Below are 17,446 nucleotides of genomic sequence, written 5' to 3'. Positions count from 1 at the left end.
CGGACTTTTAGTTAGAGATATTTTACTTTAAGTATTTAATTCAAGAAATGAAATAAGCAATATGTCCTTTGAGCTTTAGTTTTTTAGTGGCCAACCAACCTCATGATTTCCATTTAATTTATAGATACATTTGAAGTGCTAAAACCTTTGGATCAGAAATTCAACCATTACAGTTTTTTAAAAGTGTGTGCCTGTACCCCACACACACAGTATAAATATGTGTAACTCGACCTCTGTGCTCATTTTCCACATCCATGTCTGCCTGAATGCTTTGGTTTCCAAGAGTTTTCATAGCATTTTGTGAAGGGGTTTATCTCTCCTTATTACAGGAGAGGAAATTGTTCCTCCCCCCAAAAAAAAAAAAAAAAGCTTCATTGAGGCCTATTGAGTCTCTTCAAGCATTTTGATTTAAGTCTGTAAATGTGCAATTTAGAACTTCAAGCCTCAGCTCAGCCCTTATTGCTTGTAGCAGTCTTTTCATTTGTTGGCTTGGTTTCCTGTTTTCACAGCAGCTATCCTGAATTGTCACTTTTCTGCAAGGCCACCAAGCCACTGCTGTCCCCTTCGTGCCCTCCCACTCTTCCTCCAGGGACTTTGCTTCAGGCTTTAGTTTCTGTTCTCAGATGCCCAATTTGTCTGTGGCTGCAGGTGCCTCCTGCCTCACCCATTCCCCCAGGGGGAAGAGGTGTCTGTTTCCCTGCACAGGGTGGTTATTCCTGTTCTCTCCTGTGCTACCAGCCTCTCCACCTGTCCCCTCCCTACAGACTCTAAGTGTGCCAGTCTCTCCGATCTGTAAGAACTTTGGCCCATATCCAATTATTGTACAGCTTTTTCCTTCCTGATGTGGCTAAGCATTTATTTTATTTTACATTACGCATCTTGCTTTAGCTCTCCCCTCTTAAAAAAAAAAAAAGGAAAGAAACAAAATACTTCAAATCATCTTTCTTTCCTAGCAAGATGTAATCACAATTTTAAAGTATCCTTCTTGTCTATGTTTCCATAATTTTGCTGTACTTGTATGTGTGTATGAAGAAAATGGTGAAACCTAAGATTTTCATTTACATGGAGGAATGATATTTTTAAAGAGTTAGCCTGTGCATAGAGTTGTAGTACAAGGATATTTGGCCACCAAGGCTGGCAGGTTGTGGGGTACTCTTGTGCCCTACGTAAGTATGAAAATTCAAATATACACACACTCATGTACATACACCGACATATGGACATACTTAGAAAGATTGTTTTATGTACATGTGGTAATACTTTAGGGCTTCTTAGCAATATTGATATTTTAATATTGACTAGTAATCTCTAAGTGGAAATGTTTTATTTTCGTGCTGAGTGGAAGAGTAAATAACTTTCAAAACTGTATTTAGTTTTAAACTCTGTTAGGGCAAGGACTATGGCTTACATTTGCCATGCCTAGTACAGAAATTTGCATTAATCTGTTCTCTGTTATTTTTTTGAATTTATTTCAAAGGAAGATACTCCTTTTATAGATCAGCCAATAAAGACTTTCATTATGGCCTCATTTTGTAATGAAAGAGCTGACTACATGTTAGGTGTTAGAGTCTTTGTATCAGTTTTCTGTGAAACTCCTTAGGGCATACAGACCTCTGAACTCTCAAATATAACCATTTAAAGACATATATAGTTGGTAGATAAGGCTTCCTGCTTTCTGATAAGAACGGGTTGGTGGTGCTGTAAACTCTAGGGCAGTATCATTGCAGTCACTCCAGGCCCTTGTTTGGTGGTTGGGCAGATCTAGCTTTGGATTTGACTCAGTTTTTGGATGTCTACAATTCTCTTCAATTTCTGAGCACCAGTTTTCTCTAACCGAGGAAGACGTTTGTTGTGAAAACGGAATTGCAGTGCCTAATTCTAAAAGACACAGCTTTATAAATTAATTTCATGACCCATCAGTAGTTTTCAAAACCATAAATTTTTCAGATTTGGCTGGTCTTTTAAATTTGATAAATTATTTCTTAAGCTCTTTAATATATCCCTCCCCCCTTAATATAGCTGAATGACTGATATACTGTAATAAATATGTAATCTGCACTGACACTTTTTTCTTTCATTCAAAAAAAAAAGTGTTCTGAATAACTGGCTCCCAAGGCATCACTCCTTCATTTCGTTTTTTAAATGAATTTTATGTCTGAGAATGACCCCATTTACGAGCCTACAGAATTTTTGGCTCTACTAGTTCTTCAATAGTTTACACTGTTCATTTTGCTGATTAAGTAAATTACAATTCAGAAAAATGGATGCCTACTGTATTCCCAATATTTTCAAAATACAATTTTTTCTTCAAAATAAAGCTGAAGTAGCCTTACTATTTTCATCAATTTTCAGAGTTCCTCTGGTGCTATTTACTTTCCTTTTTCAGGGTCCTAAGCCTCTGCAATTGAGTTGCTATTGAGTAGAGAATAAGGATTTTCTGAAAAACTTAATGTTACATGGTGCTTTTTTCCCCCCTCAAAGTTTTTATTTTTAAAAGTGAAGTAACTTCCTTATAATTTAGAACTTTTAGGAAATAGAATAAAAAGTTACCCTCTACTTTTTAAATGTGTTTTCATAAGCATGGGAATTTATATATTTATTTATAATTAAATACGATGAAGTATATAATTTTATGATAAAATATTGCTTCTCTATAGGTTGGAAATATAAATACCAACACCTGTAACTCTTGGTAGACCTCTTTCTAAAATATATTTTACATTTTATGCCTTAGTAAAAATGGTGTGGGTTCACCTTTCTTTTGACCTAATATTGTTAGGGTTGCTTACAATGCTGTGTTGCATTAATTTATCTGGTGAGTTTACTTTGTGCCATTGGCCATACAAAAATAAATAATACATATTTTGCTTTCAGCTTATAGCTTACAGCCCCATCAGAGGAGCAAAAACCAAAAACAACTAATGATTAAACTTTTTGATAAATCCAGTAACAAAAGTGATGTCATGTATTTGAAAAAGATTAAAATTATTGTGTATCTGAAAAGCCATCTGCATATTGGAAGGTGGCCATTGTTTGAATTTCTTTTTTTAAGCCACGGAACACTTTGTTCATAGGAAATCCTATTTAGCTCAATAGCAGTAGCTATTATGGTTAGAGGAGGGTTGGACAGCGTGCAGTCCCAAGGGGCTCGCAAGTGCGTATTGAAAACCTCTGATGTGAACTGACTGACTCCTGTGAAAGAACAGAGAATGATTTGGCGTTAATAAGTAAAGTTATTTTCATGTTGGTTTTTGGCATAACCCTATATTTGAGAGTACAAGTCTAAGCCCATCAGAAGAGTGTAATGATGGCATAGGTGAGCAGCAGCGAGGGCCTGAACTTCACCAGAGGGCTTCGAGTGAGAGGCTTGGGGGTTGGGAGGCACAAAAAGAATGCGATGATAGGTTGGGGAGAGGGAGAAACTTAGGAAGATTTTCTGTTTTCTGGTTTTAACCTCTGGTTGGGTGCTGCTGCTCAGAGAGTGGATACAGAAAAAGAAACAGGTGTTTTTCTAGATTGGGGCACTTGGTGGCTGGCCCTCTGAAATTTCTTGCTAGTTGTTTCCACTTAGTTATTGGAATTTTTGTTAGTCTTCGTTTTATTTCCCTTTCTGATGTTTTACCCCAAATGTGGAGCTGATTGCCCACATAAAGGTGGTAAGAATCCTGTCTCCGCATCTCTCAGATGCCGTTTGAATATGGTATAACATCCTTTCTAAAATATCCAAAAAATCGATGTTTGATGTTTGAGGCCTTAGTTGTACTTACCCTCTCTGTGATTGCTATGTACCACCTCTTCCCTGAGTGGTCTTCCTATCCACTGCTTGTAGACACTTCACCAATGCTCGAATGGGTGGCCATTCTTACTCACCATGATTTGCATGTTTTTGCTTCTCTGTGTTCTAAAGCCCTTGTTAATGCTGCCCACAGAACGCACCATAGAAGTGCTTCTATGCTTCCCTGGACCACTTCCGACTTGTGCCAATGCTGTATTGCACTTGATCTGCTGAAGTGGGAGGGAGCCCTTCTTGTAGCGCTCATGCCCTCCTCATGCCTTATTTTGTCAGGTTATCTGAGAAAGCACTAATTTCTGGTCCAAAATCCTTTGAATTTTGCAAGGGTACCATTTTTACCAATGTTTCAGTTTCTATTTGTTGCCACCACCCCTCCCCCCTTAGATGTCTGTTTTGAGTTGAATATTAAGCTAGCTAAGTGTCTTTTGCCCCCAGCCGCCCACCCCACTCCTGCCACTCTTGTTTTGTTACAAGTCTCTCTCTCCTCAGTTTTCCTTGCCTTCATTGCCGTAAACAGCCCTTTTGGGTTGATTGGGATCCGCAAAACACCATTAAATTTTCATATCGTATTAACAACTGAATAAAGTAGCCTTTTCATGTTACTTTTTGCTCTCTAATAGCCGTCTTTGCTGAGTTAGTTTTCTTTTGATGCTGATGATGATTCTTTCAATCCCCTTGTCAACTTCAGTTTGATCACTTGTATTAGTTTCCTGCTTTATAAATAGGGAACGTGGAGCAGCACACACAGCTCTTTCACGTGGAAACATCGCCACCGTGTGGACGTACAGGATATTGCTAAGGAAGTTCTTTTAGCCTGGTTTCATTTTTCTGGTTACTAGTAAATTGACACTTACATCTTTGACTTCCACGTTATCTTTTTTAAAGATTTTATTTATTTAGAGAGAGCGCACGAGGAGGTGGGGCAGGAGTACAGGGGTAGGGAAATGGACAAGCCAACTCCATGCTGAGCGCAGAGCCCTACTCCCTGCTCAGCCAGATCTCATGGCCCTGTGATCCTGACCTGAGCGGAAACCAAGAGTCTGATGCTTAACTGACTGGGCCACCCAGGCGCCCCTGACTTTCACTTTAATACCATATCTGAGGGGCTCCTGGGTGGCTCAGTTGTTAAGCGTCTGCCTTTGGCTCAGGGCGTGATCCCGGTGTTCTGGGATCGAGCCCTGCATCAGGCTCCCTACTCTGCTGGGAGCCTGCTTCTTCCTCTCCCACTCCCTCTGCTTGTGTTCCCTCTCTCTCTGGCTGTCTCTCTCTCTCTGTCAAATAAATAAATAAAAATTTTTTTAAAAAAATCATATCTGAGTTGGTGTCTATTAAATTATTAATTAATTCATTAAGAATATAGCTGAGTGCCAGTCAAGCATTGTGTAGTGTATATATTGGGGGTACTGGTGAGTTAGAGGAGTTTAAAAACTAATGGGGGAAGACTCCTAAAATAAATATTGTGATACTGGCAACTGATTAATGTGAACATGTACAAAATGCTCTGGGAACTCAGGAGGAAAGTGACTCACTTTATTTGAAAACCACTAAAACACTTCTCAGAGAAAGTGGTAGTTAGTCTGGAATTCAAAGGATGAGTAATGAGCTTAGAAGGTACTGTTTAAAAGCTAGAACAGCAGGTTTGTTCAAAGGCCCTGAGGCAATGGTGGGAAAAAAGGTGTAGTATGGCTGAACAGGGTGACGTTTGCAGTATGGGATAGTCAAGGTTAGGAACAAAAAGTACAATTGTAGGTTGGCCCTTTTAGAAAGGGTCATAAGAGAAGGCAAGAGATGAAGAGAACTAGTATTTTTTGTGTATTTATTATACGAGGCACTGCATATATACTGTTTTGTTAAATCCAAGTAATGTGGAAAAGGTATTGCTATCCCCATTTTACACGGAAGGAGCTAGAATCTCAGAATTTAACTACCCCAGGATCACGTGGCCAGTAGGAAAGAGCATATGTTCCAAAACCTTTGTGCTTTGCATGGCAACGTACTGCTTCCCTCACGTGCTTGCCAAGGGGTTTGGACTGTCCCTTGTTAGGGAGCGGCGGGTTATGAGCAGAAGCATGCCATGATCTGACCTACCTGAGCAAATGATAACTGAAACGGTGCCCAGTGTCTATCTGAAGCAGCACACAGGTCCTGTCTAAAAGGAGGTTCAGTGTTGTTGGGGGAGGGTACCTCGAAACCTCAAGACTAAGAATTCAATAGAGAAAAATATAAAATAGAATGAAATTAGATGGAATAAATATTTTGGAATCTGGAAAACAGTGAGTGAGAAGATTTTGTTCAAGAATAGGGTTTGAGCCATTTCTTTCAGGTTCGATGTTATTGAGAAGATGGAGCAAGGCAAGCGTCTTAGCAGATTGGCAGAGGTGGGAAGGAGAGACAGCAAAGCAGCCAGCTAGCAGTGGTGGGTTTGTGCTGAGGAGTAGAAGGAAATAAGGTGAAAGAACCACACCAGATGACATGCTTGCCTCTTCACCATTATTCCCGGGCTGCACTTGCCATCTTGGGTTAGCCTTGGTTCTTAAAGGGCATCATTCATTTTTGATTACTTCAGCATCCTTCTATCTAATTATACTGGGAGTGAATCGATCATTTTGTAATGGTCTGTTTATATTTTAGTTTTGTTTTGTTTGGGTTTGTTCATTTTCTCCCTGTTGATGAGATAAAAAGAAAAAAAAAGGAGGCTTTCAGAGTATCTCATCATACATCTAGGCTTTGGTGCCTTTCGTTTTGTAGATTGCAAAATGGGCTGTATTGGCATCCAATCACTTGTCTGTTGTAGTTCTTCTAAAAAATTATAGGTCTTTTCTAAGTGTCGGTTTTGGCTAATCAGAGACTTGCAGTGTACTAGTTTGCTATAGGTCCGTCTTTAATCCTTAGGTTTCTCTCTTCTGCCCATTGCTGGTGGTGTTAAGACTTAGGTTATTAGGAGATGCTCAGTCAGGTTTATTCCGAGATTCAGCTTTTCCCCTTAGCTCATAATTTCGACCCTTCACTCATATTTTTAAAACATAAGACAATTACTTGAGGAAAAAATTAACACTGGTGAATACAACACCTGCAATGTATTTGCGTAGATATTGATAGAGTTGTACTTTTTTTTTGTTGCCATTTGTTGCTGTTGGGGCTTAATATTGAGACAGTTTTCCTAAAGGTTTTTCAAAGTTGACAAGCCCCATGCATAAGAATCACCTAGGATATTTGTTTAAAAGGCAGTGTGATGGATCTCCCACCTCACGATCATGGACTGTGGGATAGGGTGGGAATAGGTAGAGCTTGGGAGCACGCATTCTGAATTAATATCCCAGGCGATTCATATGCAGATTAAAGCCTGAGAACCACTGGACAAAATAAAATCCCCGCGTTAGCCCTAGGTAACTATTATAGTCAGTCTTCTGTTAGCTAACTTTGTTGCCGGTGTGTCTGTAAGTGAGGTCTTAGATCAATTTGCTTACCTTTAAAGTGTAGGAAAGTTTAATGCTGTTCCTGCTAAGTACTGTTCTTAGAACTTCTTCTTCATTCTTTCTTTTGAAAAAACATCTTCACTTTGTATGTGTAAAAATGCTATAAAACCTCTTGGATAACGATAGCTGCACTGTGGGAAAGGAGTATTTGCAGACTTTGAAGGGAAGCAGGATGTACCCCATACTGAAACACTCCTTGCCTGAGGCATAACTGGAGATGATTTCTAACAAAGTCAGGAGAATTTTCTGGATGATTAAGACTAAGTAAAACAGATTTTATGGTGGCATCTCACAGCAAGGAATTTTTGGAACACAAACCAACATGAATTCTGTGGGGGGAGGGGTGGGAAGAGAAGGAGATGGAAAGGATTTTCTAGCTTACAGCTATTTCCAGAACATGTTAAAATAAAATTCACTGTTTTTGTTTTCTTAGTTCTAATGAGCTTATTTTTATAAAACCTGAATCTGTAAAAAAGAAACAACTCAATAATAAAGAAATTGCAGTGATTATATTTGGCATGGCGTGTAGTGTAAATGCTTACCAAGCTCAATAAATGTTTGTTAATTGAATGATCATCCTCTGCCAGTTTCTACTCAAGCAAATATAGCTCTTGTGAGTTAACATTTGAATTTTTTGGTAAAGGTAGAGGAAACAGCCCATCTACTAGGAAAACAAAATTATAGTAAGTGGAAAAGGTTGGGTGGACCAGTTTCTTATCTTTATCTCCTTAAGTTTTTTCTAGAAGAATCAACCCTAATTGTAGGGTAATGAATGGGCATTCAGGGAGCCGGGATATTTGCTGTTACAGTACTTTATCCACTTTGGACATTGGTTGTCTTTCATTTCACGCGTGCTTTATGATCAGTGCCAGGAAAGCTGAGTTTACAAACCTTGCTCTTATTTTATCCATACTAATTTGCCTTCAAAATGGACAGATACAGAATAACTAGAAAGCCAATGAATATTTGTTTTATTCTCTGTGTCACAGTTAATCTAGACCATGGTACATGATAAAAAGCTCTACAATAATTATTATTTGCATTTAACGAGTATTGTTCATTTAATCCTTGCAGGAGCTCTAGTAACTTTCCCAAGGCCACATGGTTAATAAGCAGTGATCTACCTTAACTTCCTGTTTTTCTAGATTTCATTTCTCTTGACCAACCTTTTGGTGATGAAGGAAGCATTGTAAGAATAGATTAAGTTTACACAATAATTCTTCTTTTCTTTTATTTCAGTGTTTTATTACTTGTTATTAAAAAAATTTAAGCTATGCTTGCATTTGGGAGAACACACTTTCACTTGACGTAAATTAGAATTTAATAATAACGCTGTCGCCTTATGCTAAGAAAGACAAAGTTTTCCCCCCAAAACTAGGTAAATGATTGTAGATTGCAATCTCAGCTCCGCCGTTTGAAACTCTAACACCCCCACCCCCACTTTCCTTAACCTATAGTAATTTCTTTCCCCAGAGCACTGATTTGTAATTTACCAGTTTATTATTTTTCTTGTTTATTATCTGTATTGTCCCACCAGAATATAAGTTTCATAAGGGAAGGGACTTTTTGTTGGTGGCGGTGTTCCCCAGAGTATCCTAAGCACCTAGAATAGCCCTCATCATAAAATTGTGAAACATTAGTTAAACTAATATAACAAACTGTATTATATGTTAGTAAAGCTGTATGAACGTATATAAGCAAGTTGCTGAGCACCTGTGGAAGACAATTTGACGTTTATCAAAATTACGGTGTACATGTCTTTTGACCCAACAGTTGCACTTCTGGTTACCAGTCATAGTCAATACTGTATGCACAAGGTTACTCATGGCACTTTTTATTAATTATTTTTAAATAATTGCAAATGATTAGAAACCACAGAAATGACTCTCACTGGGGTTGCTTAAGGCAAATATGGCACATCCACAAGAAAGCTGCGCTCTCATGAAAAGATCTCTAAGAGCACAAAGGAAAGAACACTAGAGAGTATGCTATCTTTCCATAAAAAGAAAGAAAAGACAGTAGAAGGAATAAGAATAGATGTCCATTTTTCTGTGCATACACATAAAAAAATTCTCAAAGAATATCCAACAAGTGTGGTAGAAAAATATGAGAGCTTGGTAGACCGGGGAAAAGGTTGGGAAGACTGAGTTTCACTGTTTACCTCTTTATATTTTGTTTTTTGAAGCGGGGTAAGTATTTTCAGTCAAAAAAATTAAAAGATAAAACTTGGGATGGTAGGTGCAATGGTCTAAGGAGCATTTAAAACATTTAAATATACTGGTAAATATCTTTAGCTTATTTTTGGGATAAAAGTTTAAAAAATGAAATGTTTCTTTTATGTGCCTATTTATGTTATTTCATCATTCTTCATGGTTCTAAAAGGAACACGGGTACTATGTGCTATGTATGTTTTGATTTTGTTGTTGTCGTAGATAATCATCTGATTTTATTATCTTTTTTTCCAGTCCTGATGATATTGGGACCTGCTGGTATATCCTTCTCTCTGGTTCCGTGTTCATTAAGGAATCCATGTTTCTTCCAAGAAGCAGGTATTGTATAGCTATTCTGTAATAGATTATCCATGAAGCTTAAAATCCTTTTGCAGAATTGAGTTCTTTTGCAGAATTCTTTTCTTCCTGTTTCCTCTTCTGTTGACACAAAGCAAGGTAGTACCTTGGGGCGTCGATCTTTAAGAAAGGACCATTTTATGTTTAAACACTATTACAGTCTCTTTAACCAAGGAAAAGAACAAAAGCATGTGCTGGTGACATGTCCATTTGTTATGGGAATATACATGTCAGGCTAGTTTAGGGCACATTTGTTCATCTCTGCCTCTATAACAGGCAGTCTCATAAACATGTAAAGAAAAGCGAAGAAAGTTCATTGAGACCACATGGGACTGGATATAGAAAGCCAGGGACTGTCATTTGCTTTTCTGCTTCTCAAGACCTTAATGCCTTTCTTCCTGTGATTTTGGCTTTTATGTGCTGACTGTTGATTTAATACCTTACGTCCCTAATGATTATGTCATTTGATGGTAGTGCCCGTATCTTTTCTTTATACTCTCTAGGCTACTGTCTGATTGTCTGGACTTGGGGCAGATGTGTACCTAGTTCCAATCAGCTATGACCAAAGAGGGTTAGGACTTACCTGTTATACATGTGGCCACCTATGTTCAAGTTCCCTGACTGAGGGTGCCAGCCACTAAGTTTTACTAATTTTTTTTTACCCCAATTGTTTATTTTTCACAATTAAATATTTTTATTTGGACTAAAATGTTTAAAATTTTAACTGATTAAGGGGCACCTGGGTGGCTCTGTCAGTTAAGCCTCTGACTCTTGATTTCGGCTCAGGTCATAATCAGGGTTGTGGGAGTGTAGAGCCTGCTTGGGATTCGATCTCTGCCTCTCCCCTGCCATCTCCCCTCCACCCTGTGTCCCCATGCATGCATACACTCTCTCTCTCTCTCTCAAAAAAAAAAAAAAAAGAATATCTTTATTTAAATTTACTAAATAAATATTTAAATTGCCAAAACTTATTAAAGCATAAGGACCACCCACCCTTCTATAACCTAACTCTCTCACAAAAATACTTAAGTGTATTCTTGAAGAATTCTGAATGGGTCAGAGAGATGTTAAGAATCCGTTTTAAAGATAAAGGGGCACCTAGGTGGCTCATTCGTTAAGCGTCTGCCTTTGGCTCAGGGTGTGATCCCAGGGTCCTGGGATCGAGCCCCGCATTGGGCCCCCTGCTCTGCTGGGAGCCTGCTTCTTCCTCTCCCACTCCCTCTGCTTGTGTTCCTTCTCTCACTGGCTGTCTCTCTCTCTCTGTCAAATAAATAAATAAATAAAATCTTAAAAAAAAAATAAGAATCTATTTTAAAGATATGAATAAACTTTTATAAAATGTCAGAGTCAGTGAGACAGGGAGAGGTAATTTATACAGGCCTGGGTGTGGTACTGGAAGGCACTTTGGAGGCCAGAATGTAGTGAGAGTGCCAGAGGCACATTGCATCCACTGAAAAACACTCTGGTGCACTTCCCATGCCTCTTTGCCCTTCTCCTACTCCGAGATCAGATCGGTAGGCATTATTCTCTTCGGAAAATGGCCCCATGAGGGAGAGAGGCTCTACTGCCTGTTTGTTTGTTGTTTTTATAGTAGCAGTAGTTGTGGTAATGGGGATAGCGGTGGTGGTGGCAGTGGTAGTAATGCAAGTAGTAATCGTCGTAGTAGTAATAAAATGATGATAGAAAAATACCTAAGGCTTTGATAGTGCTTTCTATTTACCAGGTCACCATTTTAAATGCTAAATGTGTGTGTGTGTGTGTGTATGAAATCATTTAATATTACAACTACCCTTTGAGGTAAGTATAATTATCTTCTGCATTTTATGACTGAGGAAACTGGCAGGAGAGGATGGCAGGTGGTTGTACCTCCTAGAATTGTGCCTAGGAAGCCTGGAGTGTCCCTGTGAACCAGTTCCTATAGTTCTAGGAATTGTGTTTCCCAGAGGAATGGCGACTTGAGGAACAACACTCTTCTCCTTCAAATACAGGACCTTCATTTTGGTCCCTTTTTGGAGACTCTAACTGTATTTCTGAACTTGGAAGAAGGTATAGGCAAACAATATTTAAACATTGTCATATTTTTAAAATTATATATAATTTTATGTAAATAGTAATACTAATTACTATATAAATTAGCAAAGATAAAGAGAAGGAAAAAATCACTTATAATCTCCTGTCCAAGATAATCATTCTGTAATATTCTAGTGTTTTCCTATCTAGTCTTACATGTATGCATTCCACATACTTAAGAGCATACTTAATAAACAATTTAATATCTTGTTTATTTCAATTAAAGAATATGTGTACATATATATGTTGCCTTGTAATATTAAAAACTCTAAAAGGCTTATACTTTATGCATCTTATTGCCTGTTTAATTGTTCAGTTATTTGAACTTTCCACAGTTTAGTTAATAAATGTAAGGGTACGTTTTTGATACTTTTTATTATAAATATTGCTTTAATGACTGTGATTTGAAATTTACACATCTTAAAGAGAATAGAGGTTGGTGACTTCATTATATTGATGCAGGGTCTGTTGTGCAAACCGAATCTATAGACTGAGGTCCTAGAACTGTGAAGGAGCCCGTGATGATCTTTTTTGACTACCAGCCATAATTAACTAGTCAAGTAACAGCTTGCTCTAACTTTTGGAAAGGGAACCTAATGTTCAGAAAGCTGCTGTTCTAGAAGAAAGAGGACTTGCAGTTCAGACCTATTTTATGAACACATTGGACTCTATGTCTAATTATTTAAAAAGATGACATAAGTTACTCTTTCTCTGGCTGGATGTCAAATGCTTGCAAGCCAGTACTTTAATGGGATGAAGGAAGGAATGGTGTTTCAGTCTGAATGACAACTAGTACTATATATAGGCTATTTCTTCACGTTGCACCTGTGACATTTGCTCTCAGTTGTTTGTTTCCTTTGGTGATGTTGCCTTAGGGATAGTGCTGATACTGTTTTAATAAGGAGTCTCTGCTGGTGCTATGCTAAAGGTTGACATTAGTGATTCATATATATTTCTTTCTCCAGAAGGTGTTGAGGTTTGATTAGAGAATAATATGGGTCAGCTGTCAGTAACAGCCTGATTTTATAAAACAACTAATTCACAGATGATTCTCCACATTTACCGTATTTTTATCACGTTAGTCTGGAAATTGTTTATTGGTATATATAATAAATAACCAGCTCATTCTCTTAAAAGTTTCAACTCATTTTGACAGCTAATTCACCCTGAACAGTTAGTTTTGAATCAAAGTACTTTGAAAGACATTTTTATATTTTTAACTTATTCTTATGAAATTGCTTTGACGGCTGATATCATCAAGTGAAGAGGATGATATACATTGCAAAACATCTGTCTTTGGCTTCCAGATTTCATTCACTTTATTGAATTCCTCAGTTGACGTTTAGGTCAGCATTTTGTGGTTTTAAAAAAGAAATTTTGTTTTCTTTTTACATAGATAAAAAGGTTCCTGCAGTTGCATACCTCTCTGTGATTGTTGAAACATGAATCTTTTTCTGTGATAAGAGTTACAACATTTATGGAGTCTATTAATTCCTTTGAGACTATCAGTGACAGCTTACTCCCATTCCAAGCAATTTAAATGATATAAATGTTTTTATGAGTTTTATTGTAAATCTATTATAAATGTATCACCTTTTGAAACACAGGTATTTGTACAAGTGGCGGTAATGTCATTTATAATGTTGCTACACATAATGTAAGATAGGGCTAAATTCTTATTTGGAGTAAAATTTGTAGTCTTGAAGCATTGTATGATTTATAGTAATGTTTTTCTTAAAGTCTTATTTAAAATAAATTCAGTTTCTTTGATCAGAAAGATGGTGAGCAAGGGTTATTTAGGAATGTAACGAAGGTCATTCTCATTCCCATTTAGGAAAATATCAGAGGGGACATTTGTCACAGATGAATATAGACACAGTGTAAACTGGATGTGTTTTTCAGTGCTATACGCAATGATAGTCACTGAGTTGTGCAGGTGGTGTCCGCAGTAATAGTACGTTGATCTGTTAAGACAGTGACAGGCAGAGGGTGGTGAAATATTTTGAGGAAGGAGTTTTTACCCCCCTAAGTTTTTCAGAGTCACCGTTTGCATCAACAGTAAGGCTGGAAAGCAACAGATGAAACTTGTCTTATATAAAGTGTTTTTTTAAAATGTACTTTTTGATTATTCTACCTATGGGCAGGAAGATATTAATAATGTTCATTGTCTTAATGTGATCTAAATCAGCATATTTATGGAACTTTAATAGAAATTGTTATATACTTTAAATTTTTTCACTTTTAAAATTGTCTCATCTTACGAATGCTGAGACCTACTTGGTAGTAAAATCACAATTTAATCACTTGGGTTAATATGTTGTGTTTTGGCTACTGGCTTCTTTGAAAGACTGAAAATTTTAATGTAGATATTAAAGATAGCCTTAGACTGTGCCTCTAAACTTTCACTTGCTGTTTGGATTGTTTGTTAGAAAAGGAGACAGTCTACCTAAATTAACTCATAGCATTGGAATCTTTTTCTAGTTATTTATCATTTTACGTTTGTTGGCAAAAAACAGAATGCTAGATATTTAGACATTATTGTTATAAAACTCTCCTTTGGGTTTACATTGATCACAGTCCTGGAGAAAAAATCACTTTATTAAAATGTTGAACATGATTTTCTCAATAGAATCGATTTTATCATAGAAGCTTCCAAGGGAAGGGCGTTTAATAGAAATGATCATATATACCATATGTAAGCATAAATACTATTTTATTGCTTTGATAGTTAAAAACTTTCTATATTTTTTATATACAGAGGAATTAGTAAACAAATGTCTTCACTTTGTATCAGGGGCTTTAAGTTTGAAGGAAAAGATAAGCCCAAGCTAGCCATAGTCTAGAAATTTTGAAGATGCCAAGAAATGGGTTATAATCAAAGCTGGGAGCCAGAGGAATTGGGGACAGAGGGTGGAGGCTTCGGATGCATGGATGGGAGCATTTAGCTACCAGGTTGTCAGGCAGCAGACCTAGTGGGACAAGTAATCTGTACACTGTAAGTATAGTAAGAGGTTATGTCTATAACTGGCAAAGCACTGTCCATGGGAACTGCTGAATATTGACATGCTATCAAAATTTAGGATTGGTTCATAGGCCCTTTTCATTTTTATGGGTCATTCTGTCTCATCCTAAAATAGGTTCAGTAGAGTTTAAATTTTGAGGCCTATTTCCATGTCATTTCAAATAGTAGTTGAAACTGGCATTAAGTCGTACTGTATGGTCTCTATATTTAAAGTTCTGGAGTTTGCAAAAGAAAAGAAATGGTCTACTCCCTGCTGTCATGTAATTTGATATCTGGTTGGGGAGTTGAGGCTGTTTTATATGAAACATGAAAAAATTGCCTAGGTGTCATCAGATAATACAGTATAAATTGATACAGCAAAGACCACACAGAATGCAGGATCCCTTCCAAGATTAGTGGTGTTTTAATGTATGTGGTAATCAAGAGTGGCTCTTAAGGAAGTGAATTTTGAGTTAGGTGTGTGATTTAGATTGTTGGACAGTGGCTGCAAAGGAAATCTGGACATAGTAAAGAGCATGAGTGATGGCACAGAAATATGATTGAAGGACCATTGTTCATACGTAAGCGAAAGCTTGGGTGGAGGCACAGGAATAGGATCATTTATCTAGAACAGACGTGCACTCGAGAGAGTGCGCTAGTTGCAAAGCATTGGTGATGGCGGCATTTAGGCGAGGTCTAGCTTACAAAGTGACATAAGTTGGTTGGAAAGACTAGGATTGTTGGTAAGTTAGGTGTCACGTAACATTGACGAGAGGTTGGGAGAAATGCACACATCATTTATTTGTATTGTGTCAGCTGTGTCCATTTACAAGGAGTGCTTCTCTTTCATTGATACCAAATGTATCCACAGTTTAAAATTTAAAATTATACTATGGTACTCTCAATAATGACATTTTAAATTAGAGCTGGCAGCTATAATGAGGATAAGTGGGGAAACAAGACATTTAACTAATCAGTTCTGAGAGGCTAAAATACTATTGTCATTATGATTCACATGACAAACAATGAGCTACTTGAGTTTAAAAATCACAGGCCTCCTTCCTGCTTGCCATTTGCTACATGATAAGTTAATCGATTGCTCTGAAACGTGCCAGTTTTTTTCACTAATGGAAGAGGGTGAAACAATGGAAGAATGATTCTGTGTTTATGTGGTAGGGACTGAAAACACAACTAAATATTCCTTAATTCATGTAAAGAACTGTATAGGATTAGAAAATCATATTCTTGAAAGTACAAATGTGTTATAAGTCATATGATGCCTTATTGGAGTTGTAATATGGCTTTTAAAAAATAACTCACTGATGAATCATGTTATGGAAGGGTAACTTCATTGGACATTAAAAGTATCCAAATGATATGAAGGGAGGGTGAGGATTAGAGTTCTGGAAATTGTACATTACAGCTAAGATTTACCTTCATTTACTGGCCAAATCACAACAATGGTAGCGTAGATTAAGAATGGAAGGGAAACCATGGTTACTAAAGAAGGAATGGGGGGGAGAAAAAGAAAAACTGTAAGTCATTTTAAAACTGCTCTCATTGGGTTTTTAAAGTAATGTATTGGTCCTATATACCTTCCTTCTCACATGAGGAAATATCAGTAACTTATAATAGGATTAAATGACTTGGTACCTAAGTTTTTCCGAAGTTTTCTTTATAGCCAGCATTACTAAAAGTTGTTTATTTCTTTAAAAGAAAAAATTGTCTCTCCCTCCTTTCCTCCTTTCTTTTCTTTCTTCTAAGAGAAACCGTTAAGATTTTATTTAATTCTTGTTTGGAATATTCTAAAGTTGGCAGATGATAGAAGAATTAGTAAGGGCTAATAAATTATAAGAACCACTTATCTCAGATCTCGGACATTGTCTCATACAATCCATTACTACATTATTGTACAGGAGCAGGTGATTGGGGCCTGTAGTTGGCCAGTTAATGAAAATAGTTGGTTAGGCATGGAATCATAGAAACATACTTTTTTTTTTTTTTTTTTAAATCAGAGAGAGAGCCAGGGTGCAGGGTGTGGGGCAGGAGCAGAGGGAGAAGGAGACAGAGAATCTTAAGCAGACTCCATGCTCAGCTCAGAGCCCGAGGTAGGGCTCAGTCTCATGACGGTGAAATCATGACCTGAGCTGAAATCAAGAGTCAGATGCCTAACTGACTGAGCCATCCATGTGTCCCAGAAACATACTTCTATTTTAACTTAAAAATGTTCAACTTGATCTGTAAATATAAACACACACACATATATACTTGCATATGTAATTGGATTAAAATATACCCATATATGCATGAATGTGGATATGTGTGTGAATCATTTTATTGGACATGACTATTTCCCATCAATCTTCTACAGTTATTTTGCCAACACCTAATCCAGTGGCAGTTTTTTTTTTTTTTTAAACTGACATACCTTGGGGTGCCTCGGTGTTTCAGTTGGTTAAGTGTCTGACTCTTGGTTTTGGCTCAGGTCATGATCTCGAGGTCATGAGATCAAGCTCCAAGTAGGAGTCTGCTTGGGATT

At 37.3% G+C, this 17,446-nt stretch overlaps 1 protein-coding gene across 11 annotated transcripts in view; it reads left to right on the top strand.

Moving 5' to 3' along the window:
• RAPGEF2 (Rap guanine nucleotide exchange factor 2) overlaps nucleotides 1–17,446 on the top strand; it is a 231,490-nt gene that overhangs the window by 86,484 nt on the left and 127,560 nt on the right. For all 11 annotated transcript variants that reach the window (XM_002921668.4, XM_019802224.2, XM_019802220.2 and 8 more), the window contains exon 4: nucleotides 9,735–9,818. In XM_002921668.4, the coding sequence (XP_002921714.1) occupies nucleotides 9,735–9,818 (84 nt within the window). The remainder of the gene's footprint in view (nucleotides 1–9,734; nucleotides 9,819–17,446) is intronic.

Source organism: Ailuropoda melanoleuca, chromosome 5 (assembly GCF_002007445.2).
Source record: "Ailuropoda melanoleuca isolate Jingjing chromosome 5, ASM200744v2, whole genome shotgun sequence".
NCBI classification, from domain to species: domain Eukaryota; kingdom Metazoa; phylum Chordata; class Mammalia; order Carnivora; family Ursidae; genus Ailuropoda; species Ailuropoda melanoleuca.
This window is presented reverse-complemented; position numbering and strand designations above follow the sequence as displayed.